This window comes from Maylandia zebra, linkage group LG6, assembly GCF_041146795.1.
Source record: "Maylandia zebra isolate NMK-2024a linkage group LG6, Mzebra_GT3a, whole genome shotgun sequence".
In the NCBI taxonomy this organism is placed as follows: domain Eukaryota; kingdom Metazoa; phylum Chordata; class Actinopteri; order Cichliformes; family Cichlidae; genus Maylandia; species Maylandia zebra.
The window spans coordinates 42907934-42918187 of NC_135172.1; the positions used below are offsets into that span (position 1 = coordinate 42907934).

The window sequence follows — 10254 nt, forward strand, 5'->3', positions numbered from 1 at the left end:
CTCCCAGCCCCCCCGCCCCGATGGCCAGCAGAGAACAGAGGTGTGTGAAGACCCCAAACCTCCCTCCTCCCGCTCATGTGTAGTGTTTCTGCGTGTTGTTCTAAGGTGCATTTAAAACACAGGAGAGCATGGTGCTGCTGCCAGAGAGCAGCAGGTGTTAGCACGGCCCCTCCCGAGAATCCTCAATGTCTACATGGATTTAAAATTGAGAGGTGGGCACCGGTGCCAGAGGAGGGGTTGAATACACAGACCGTCCACTGGACGCCGTTAACGTGCCCACCCTCAAGGCCCTATATGTATGTGTGTGTGTAATGGAGACCAGGGGTTCCATTACCTGGTTGGTATTGTTAATAATAAATTGTTGGATTGGGAATTTAAAATGCGGTAATAAAGAAAACACATTAGTTCTTATGGAGTCTTTTATTAGGTTATTTGACATACGATTAAATTGACAGCTTGTAACAGAAAAGAGACAGTGGGACTGGCCATCCTACCTGTGTCGGAGAAGAGCCAAAGTTAGAGCTGCTTGCAGTTAATCATTTATCAATAACCTAAACATATGTGAAATGAGAACTTGTAAAGGTACTCACCTGTCCTGGTTGCTTCTTGCAGGATGTGGAGCAAAAGAATGAAAGCGGCTCAATCACCTGTTTAAGAGCTCTTGGAGCAGACCAGTGTGCCAGGTTAGGGAGTATGGTTAAAGAGGGTTTTAATTTAGATAGAAATGAGTGAAGCTTATGTTATTGGTTTGTTTATAGTATGTGTTGGAAATATGTATATGTTTGTGATGTGCTTTAATGTTATGGTATGTTTGTTTGGGTGGAGGGTTATGTTTCATGTTGATTAGTTAACCCCCATACTTGGGCTATTCCGGATACTCACCTGAAAAGGTAGAGTATAAAAGGAAGCCATTTTGTTTAGTTGTGGTTAGTGTTTTGTGCTGTTATCATGCTCCGTCTTTAATAAAGTGCCAATCCATGGATGTCTTTTACTCCAGTCTCGCGTCATATTATTGGACAGAACCTATGACCGCCGGCCAAAACTGACAGTGTGTTATGAACAACCCGTTCTCACTCCCGACGCGTAAAATAATGACGATTTGTCACGTCCCTTAACTTCTCATGCTGACGCCTAAGGTACCCTTCCACGTTTTTATGTTACGCTGTGGGTTGTCAATTCATTCCAATATGAACCCGCTCGCGGCGATCAGAGACGCTTCGAGCAGAGGCTCCAGCCATCCATTTACTCCAATAATAACCCCGTCACGGCGAAACATGACGCCGTGAAGCACAATCTAACTGGAGAACCGGGGACCCTCTCCGCGAACGGGTTTTTCTCCCTAATTTAATGCTTTCGTTTAATGACATCGTTAACATTTCTCAACAAAAACACGTGAAAGTATCACTGATAATTCAACAATAAAATCGCTTCATGTTGTGGCCATCACACAGTGTTTTCCAAACTGATTCACGATCTGAAAGTGCGCAGATTTAACGTACATAATCCTTTGTTAGGTTTATTATTTTCATTTCACACGTAAAACACATTTATAGATTCATTCACCACTCCTGTTAGTTTTGGATGCGCTCGGCTCCAGCCAATCAGACGCAACCTGTGTAAGCAAAGGCTGATGGGAGAACGGAGAGACCCATTTATAAGAATAAGAAAATGAGGCGGAACTGATTGATTCTAATGCAGGTATGTAAAAAATACATATATTTAAAGTAATACCTTGATGTGTGTTTCAAAGTTTGTTTTTTCATAAAAGCTTCAAACAAACAGAGGTGACTGATCTCGGAAACGGTGTAATGTATTTAAAAATGGCCACAGCTACCGTCAGCATGCTTGCTAGGTAACGACTACACGTGTCTACTGCAGCATTAGCCATTTAATCCAACGATGATGGATTAAATCTATTACAAACGTTAAAGGACTTGTGTGCTGCAAAATACCCTCACATGGTGCGTAAAGCAGTTTTTGCGCTAAGAGTTCTGCTAGCTCTTTACAAACTGATGATGCTAACGTTAATAGCTAACATTAACCGGAGCGCCAAGACTGAAAATCATTTGAATTGCGTTAGTTATGTGTTTATGTCACTGAGTTCTGCAAAAATCTCTTTCCTCTTTAGCTTGAAAATGAGTGATTCAGAGGATCCCGAGCTGGAGGAAGAGCTTCAGGCTGCTGACGAACTCCTTCAAGATATGCAGGTAACATTTTTAGTGGAAACAGTTGTTAAAGAGGGAACACGCTTGTCTAATATTTTGTACGGAGTAAACGTTATGTTATTTGAATTTTTTTTAAAGTTTATGTCAAATTAAGTTGGTTAACTTAAGATGTTTGATAATCTTTGCTTTAGTCATAGACTGTATTTTAGGTGTTCCCTTTTTTCCTTGTTAATTGCGTAGAATGATGCACAGAGTGAACCTCAGCCAAGACCAGTGCGCTGGAAAAAACGTGACAGACAGGGAGCTTTTATTCCTCAAAGACCATCAACCAGTCGAAGTACTAGTTGCATGCCACGTGGTCAGTGTTCACACAACCATTGATTTTATCTCACAACTTGTTTTCACCAAAGAATTTCAGTAAGTAAATATTCTTCATTCCCCCCCCCCCCCCCCCCCCCCCCCCCCCGTGTCCAGAGAGCAGCATCAATGTCCACGTGAAGAACCTGGTTATGTTGCCAGTGTCAACCCAACAAAAGGTACTTTACCTTCTTGTATATATTGTGATTTCTGTTTACTTTTATATTTGTTGTTATAGTTGAGTTATGCAGGGCTTTTGTGGAGTCCTAAGAAACATACTGCCTAGAGTGTTTTTCACTTTGTGGAAGAGTTTCTTCCTTTCTTTATTTCTTTTTCTGTTAGTGTGTGGAACTGAGGTGCTTCGTCAGGAGCTCCTTCAGTTGTTGGAGGATGGAGAAGAGGACGCAGCCATGACTTGTGAGACGTCGTCTGAGTCAGCTGCTACTCACTGGGCGATCAGAAATATGGTGTCCTCGCAAAAGTGGAAAGAGGCAAGGCCTTGTCTTATAGACAATATGTTAGCTACTCTGGATCCACAGTCACACCGTGTGTGTCAGTGTGGCAAACAAGTAGTTGTGAGGTGCCTGGACTGCCTGCCTCTTCCATTCCTTTGTGCTGACTGTGATATTGCAGTTCACACACGCGTTGTCCTGCACAGCAGAGAGGCAGTAACAGGAGGGTTTTTGCAGCCTTCATCAGAGTTTCACAAGCCAATAGGTACGGTTTTTAAGTCTTATGCATTTCTTGCTATGTATGAGTATGAGTGGGTGCTGTTATTGTATATTTATTGTGTATCAGTTAATTTCTAATTCTTTTTATATATATTGTGTGTTTTAATGTTAGTTCGGCTGTTGCCTGTGCAAAGGCCAGACCATGTGTGTGACTGCCCAGCAGGTAACGTTGAGGTTTCACCCGGCGCAATTGTGGCTCTTGTAACCATAAATGGTAAGTTGCCCTTTTGTCACACGCTACATACACAATAGATGTGTTTGGAGGTTTTATTGCAAATTGTGCATTGCTATCTTGGTTTTAATTACCCTCGGCCCGCAGTATATGTGGGCACCTGTCAAAGGTCATTTGGATTTACCAGACCGATTTGAAAACAACATGAAAAAAATGAATGCTTTGAGCCATGACTGAATTTATCCTTATCCTTTCTAAAGGCCGTTATAACCTTGCACTGCCAGTGGTGAGCTGCACCAGCTGTGGCCTAATGTGGTCCCCCTCAGTTAAAGACATCCTGGGTAGTGGATCTTGGCCTGGCACCTTAAATTTCTGCACCCTGTTTTCAATGGATGTCTTTCAGTCTTTCTATGACATTAAGAAGGCTGCAGCAGGGATGTCACTTAAGGCATTTGTCAAAATGCTGGATGAACGAACAGCCCATTCTGGAAGGGTGAGTTTCTAAATTTGCTAAGTTTAAGGAAATTGTGCAAATCAATGTTTATGATGACTGTCCTTGAATATTCTGTTGTATGTCCTCTATGTAAAACAATGGCCGAATATCAGCTGATGCCTTCAGTAAAAGTTTCTTGGAGTGGAGTGCTGTAAAGTTTGAGGTGGACAGGATGTGCAAGGAGCCATGCTTTAGCTGCCCTGCCTGCACTCCACACATGCTTGCCGTCTCAGTTGATGGAAACCGCAAGCTTTATCGCTTTCAATCAAATGCAAGGTACGTTATGCATTGTGTACATAAGTCAAATATGGATTTGTAGAAAAATGTATTTTAATGTTTCTTTTCAAACAACTGTCACTGTGTTCGTTCAGCACTTCAGAGCAGGGGAACTTTGAAGGTGTCTTCATTGAAAAAGATGAGGAAGTTGCTGAGTTTGTGAAATACATCCAGAGACACACAAATCATGTAAGATACACATATATATTAGTGCTGTTAATCTTGTTAAAATGACGTTAATGCCGTAACCATATACACATACGTGTGTGTGTGTGTGTGTGTGTGTGTGTGTGTGTGTGTGTGTGTGTGTGTGTGTGTGTGTGTGTGTGTGGGGACATATATGGATGGGTCGATATTTTTTTTTTCTCTTGGTGTTGTCGTAATACCATTTACTTTACTTTATCTTAATGTGTACTTAATTTTGTCACCATGTGTATTTAAAAAAAACATGATTTTTATTTTGTGTTATCAGTGCTGTCCTGGGGAGATATGAGGTCTTGTGTGACTCGAGGCTAATTCAGCTAATTGTTATGCATTTGTTTTAAAAAGTTTGTCCCTGATAGGGCTTAATCATGTCATGTCTTTTATGTTAAAATCTTTGAGTGTATAGGTCCCGGGGAAAGGGTTGTGCGGATCTTCATCTTGGACTGCAGCAAAGGAGTCGTCCAAAAAGTCCACTGGGAAGTTGGATGAGGAGGGCATGGAAATAGCTGTTTGTCGCCACGGAGTCCTCTTAGCTGCATTGAACATGTTTCGAGGGGAGATCTTTGCTTACACCCTTTTTCTCCAGAGGAAGTTGGCAGCTAACGTCCCAGGACATATTACGTTCCTTTGCTCCGATGTGGCCTGTAAATATTTCCCCTATTTAACCAAGGTGGCTCAGCAGTGCCCTGAGCTGAGGAACCTTTTGTCAATGCGTCCTTTTCTCTCCGTCATGCATGCAAAGGCTCACACTTGGAAATGCGAGGTATACTGCAGCTTGTAGTTTTGGATTAGTTTGAGACATTTTGTTATAAGGTTGAATGAATTCAGCAGTCATGTATTGTGACCTCCTTTCTATAGATCAAATGGGGAGGTGCGTTTCAGGATGGGGCCGGTTCAACAGTTGGAGAAGAGGTGGAACAAGTAAACAGTTTCCTGTCTAGGGCGGCCATCACAACGAAGTACATGTCTAAAGCAGGTGTGTGTCCGTGTCTGAGATTCCACTCAGTCTCCTGCTCATTAATTCTAATTTGTATACTAACTGAAATGCAGGGCGAACAGACATGCTGAGCCTCCTGGCTTTGGGCTGGAACAAAAGGAAAGTGGAACAACTGGGCCGCACTTTGAGCCAGAGATATCTAAAGGTCATTTTTTCAACACCCATTTTAATGTGTGTGGTAATGGGGGGAAAACACCAGTACTCTTTTAATGTCAATATGAATGACATTTATGAATGCATTCTTAGATCATAAGGATCCTTAGAGAACAAGTGGAGAGCCTGAATGCGAGCAGAAATGAGCTGGGTGTGGATGACGACACACTGCAGCAATGGGCTGAAGGTGAGTCTCAATATAATGCACTCATGTCTAACAGTAGGACCCACCATGGCCTCATTAAAGAACTTAGAGTTAAGATCTTTCTGACAGTGTCAACAAACAATGAAAAATAAGCCTTGTAAAAGCAAATTTATGCCAGAGTTGTTGCGTTTCATCAAATTGGATAGAACCTGGGTTGAAATGATGCCGTACTAGTTGGTTTTATAAACCTGAACACCAACATACTTGTTATCTCATGATTATCATGAGATAGCAGCACATGAAGGCTCCAGATGTCTTATAATGAATGTCATCAAGTCAGTGATTACAGAGTCCACTGTAGTTTGGTGACTGTTACTCATCCTGTATTCTGATTAATATTCCTCTCACTTAGAAAGTGATCAAACTGATGGCAGCCTTGGAGCGTTGCAGGCACGAATAGAGGAGCTTGTCGTCATCATCAGAGTGCGAACACAAAGTCTTTACAGACAAAATGGTGTCACAGTTTCTTTGAAACGGACCGTTTGATGCTCAGTTTGTACAGCTTGTACAGCTACTTTGTAAACAGAATAAAATCAGATCCAGGTTTGTTTAAGCTGGATGTGATTTGTTCTAGCAAACAAATTGATGAGTGTAGATTAAAATGAAACTATATACATTATGTGAAGGTGTGAATTTTTTATGATTATTTACAGATAGCAACAAGAGGCGACACAGAATTCGCAAGGTCATCTTAGTTGAGAAGAAACGCTTGGCGGCTGCTGTTGACGACTACAACAAGCTCGCTGAACCAACAAAGCAAATCGTATCCAGTGATGCCCTCATGCAGACCGATATTTGGCCCTGGCAGAGCACAAGTGAACGTAAGCTCTTGATTTCTAAATATCCTTTTTAAACAAACTCCCAGTATCTGAGCAGTAGTTGAATGTTTTGTTCTTGAATCATAATATGCTGCTATGTTTTCCCATCTGATGTTGTTAAACTGTAGCTGCTGCTGACCTCCGGACAAAGAGAAAGGTCTTTGAGAAGGTGATGGCTGTGAGGCGCCTGAGAGAGGAGGAGATGATCCTTTGCAGGGAGATGCAGCATCACTGGACAGTGTTGCGAATGCGATCTGTGGTGTTGGGGACAATCTCCTCAGACTGTAAGCACTTTATTTATTTATTAATTTTTTGATGAATCGATTGAAAATAAGAGCAGATGCTAAAGTCTTACTGGATCTTTTACCTATATCTAGATTGCTAGCTAACACTGCCTTCTCCCTTTTAAAGAAATGTTTAATTACAGCATCCTAATTCCTTGTGTTTATGAGGTGAGGTTTTTTTTGTTTGTTTTTTTTACTTTTCTCATATTTATTTGTTTTGTTCTTTTTACAGCCTCCTTTGTTGGCATGTCGGAGGATGCACAGAAGGGACTCTGTAGCCTGGTTTTAAAAAAACAAAGTGAACTGAAAGCTGAAATGCTCAAAGTAAAGGACGTGTACAAGAGAATCCTCAGCCACCAACCACTCCTGGAAATGGACTCGGAGGAGGAGGAGGACATTCCAGACGATGCCACTGAGAGTGATTTGAGCACTTCTGATGAAGACTGTGTCATCATTGATGTTATGTTTGGTAAAATAAAAAGTTAATCACATCTCTGTTCAATGTGATTTTTCAACAGACATTTTACATTTTGAGAAGAAAAATGGAATTCCCTTGGTGCAGTTGTTTACCCTGAATCATTCTTTCCCATCTAATTTAATGACTAGTGTACATGTTCAGATACGATAACATAATTTAATTCATGGGATGCTTTCTGGGCTGCTCAAATTATCACAAAATTTAAAAGCACCAGGCAGCACACTCACAAGTAAATTTTTTGTTCAGTGTTTTGTCGAAGAAATCAACAAGTACAATTGAGATGTTTGCTGTAGTGGTGTGTTTGTTAAGAAGCATGCCAGCACACTGGTGAACTGACAGTCCCAGAATGCACCCGAGCCATTGACTCGCCCCAGAGCAAATGAAATTGCTTATCTAGAAAGACAACCGTCATCAAAGAAGAAGTAAAAGAGTAGGAAACAAATGGTAAGGGAAGGTACTGTGGGGTAGGAAAGAAAGGCCAGAGCTGTGCAAAATGACCTCCAACTGGCCACAAATGTGCACGTCTGCTCAAACGGTCAGAAATGGACTCCATGAGGGTGGTATGAGGGCCCGACGTCCACAGGTGGGGTTGTGCTTACAGCCCAACACCGTGACGGATGTTTGGCATTTGCCAGACAACACAAAGATTGGCAACTTTGCCACTGGCGCCCTGTGCTCCTCACAGATGAAAGCAGGTTCACACTGAGCACTTGTGACAGTCTGGAGACGCCGTGGAGAACCTTCTGCGTCCTGCAACATCCTCCAGCATGAGTTTGGCAGTGGGTCAGTTTTGGTGTGGGGTGGCATTTCTTTGGGGAGCTGCACAGCCCTCCATGTGTTCGGCAGAGGTAGCCTGACTGCCATTAGGTACTGAGATGAGATCCTCAGACCCCTTGTGAGACCATATGCTGGTGCGGTTGGCCCCGGGTTCCTCCTAATGCAAGACAATCCTAGACCTCATGTGGCTGGAGTGTGTCAGCAGTTCCTGCAAGACGAAGGCATTGATGCTGTGGACTGGCCCGCCCATTCCCCAGAACTGAATCCAATTGAGGACATCTGGGACATCACGTCTCACTCCATCCACCAACTGCACCACAAAATGTCCAGGAGTGGGCAGATGCTTTAGTCCTGGAGTCTGGGAGGAGATCCATCAGGAGAGCATCTGCCACTTCATCAGGAGCATGCCCAGGTGTTGTAGGGAGGTCATACAGGCATGTGGAGGCCACACAGACTAGTGAGCCTCATTTTGACATGTTTTGAGGACATTACATAAAACCAGATTAATGATTCTGTATTGCATTGATCAAGGAACCAACCCAATAGGAGCTAAAGGAATCCTCTTGACATTACTTCACTCAGTAAGTTTATACTATGTTTAATGTGCATTTTCTTCATCAGTTTAGAACATAACATGTTAGCGCTCCCTGGTCCTTTTTGGAGACAGATCCTGAGCAGGCGGGCAGCTTTGGAGAACTCGTGTCAGCTGTGGTAATTAAGGAATACTTTGATTTAATATTGATTTCATGACAACTATCCTCAGGCACATATTCCTGGATATATATAATGACATAAGTAAACTCCCATTTTAGAATCATTGCCTTCTTTGATCTGACTTATTGCCTCAGACTTTGGCCCTGTGTCCCCAAAAGTATAGAAAATCCATGACACTGAGTAAGAGGCCTTTATCATGTTATAAGTGAGAGAGTTTGGTGTAACAGTGGTTGAACATGCCAAATCAATCCACAACATACTGCCATTCCCCAGCTGTAACCTGCATATGCATCAAACCAAAATCCAGTATCATAGCCACATGATAGACGTACAGATGAGGTTAAAGGGCTGTCTCATTTTGCCAGATAGCTTCATCCCAAAAAAGATAAACATTCTTCAAAAACAAAAGTTTGTGAATATTTGCTGTATTGCCAGGCCTAAACCAACCTGTTAAACTTATCAAATTATTGTCATAGATACGAACCTATTGATTGAAACAGAATAATCCATTGAAGCCTCCATCATCATCCAAGATCACTGTTACTGTTCAGATTATTTTATCTCTGTTTTCCTCTAGAATGTTTTGAAAATCAGCATTTGATCAACAGACTTTTTAAAAGTTTATTTTGATCCTATTGTTTACGTGTGTAATTGCATTTTTATTGAAATTATGACAGGAAAACCCTCAATCAAATTGTATCTTTGATATCTAATAATAATATTAACAATAATGTTACATATGTAATATGTACACAATAATATTGTGCAAACAAACAAGAAAAATAGCAAAAAATGTCAATTTTTTTTAATACCCTGTATATAAAGACCACATATGACCACAACTCCAAATGTGCAATTGTCACTGCATCTAAACATGACATATTACAAAAAGGTAGAAACATATAATATACAATATGTTCTGAAGCTGGTACTGGTGCAGTTAACTTTGCTTTAGGCTCCCATACACAGTAGGTGTTACTTACTATACGTGCAGTGCAGTATTACTTTACCTTGTAATATGTTATAATAAGCAAGTCACTTCTATATTTATGAGGATGTAGACAATAATGTTGGCTGATATGTAAAACTATGAGATGTCGAGTGCAGGGAAGATATTATTGATCGATCAGATTCATGAATGTGTTAGGTACTTAAGCCACAATTAGAGAGTGAAACAGAGACTGACACTGGTTGAAATGTATAGTAAATATTTTATTTTGAACTTTTATGCTGAACTACAAGCTGTGAACTGTGCGATCTCTGCCACCTGTGGTGCCTGGTTTACTGTGTGTAAAACTGCGCAGGTTCCCATGTGTCATCCCACACTTTGCCACTGTCAGGAGAAAAACATAACAAACAACAACGACAACCACACACAAAATAGGACAATTTAGGTTGTGACATATGACAATTTTTTAGGATGAAATATC

The 10254-nt window shown here is 41.4% G+C and overlaps 1 protein-coding gene and 2 long non-coding RNA genes across 4 annotated transcripts; all 3 read left to right on the top strand.

Moving 5' to 3' along the window:
* The first annotated feature begins 832 nt into the window (after positions 1–832).
* On the top strand, positions 833–3450 carry LOC143419214 (uncharacterized). Of its 2 annotated transcripts, XR_013099191.1 has the most exons (5): positions 833–1698; positions 2129–2207; positions 2406–2523; positions 2640–3239; positions 3366–3450. It is a non-coding gene; the product is annotated as an uncharacterized LOC143419214 (long non-coding RNA). The 2 variants fall into 2 exon arrangements; XR_013099192.1 differs by lacking the exon at positions 833–1698 and having other exon boundaries at positions 1988–2207.
* An 837-nt stretch (positions 3451–4287) lies between these two features.
* On the top strand, positions 4288–5342 carry LOC143419215 (uncharacterized). The gene is made up of 3 exons (XR_013099193.1): positions 4288–4383; positions 4805–5161; positions 5257–5342. It is a non-coding gene; the product is annotated as an uncharacterized LOC143419215 (long non-coding RNA).
* A 105-nt stretch (positions 5343–5447) lies between these two features.
* Positions 5448–7341, top strand: LOC112434986 (uncharacterized). The gene is made up of 5 exons (XM_076885487.1): positions 5448–5540; positions 5642–5735; positions 6407–6574; positions 6700–6855; positions 7088–7341. Exons 1-5 carry the CDS (start codon positions 5460–5462, stop codon positions 7339–7341), a joined length of 753 nt encoding a protein of 250 aa, XP_076741602.1. The 5' UTR covers positions 5448–5459.
* The last annotated feature ends 2913 nt before the right edge of the window (positions 7342–10254 follow it).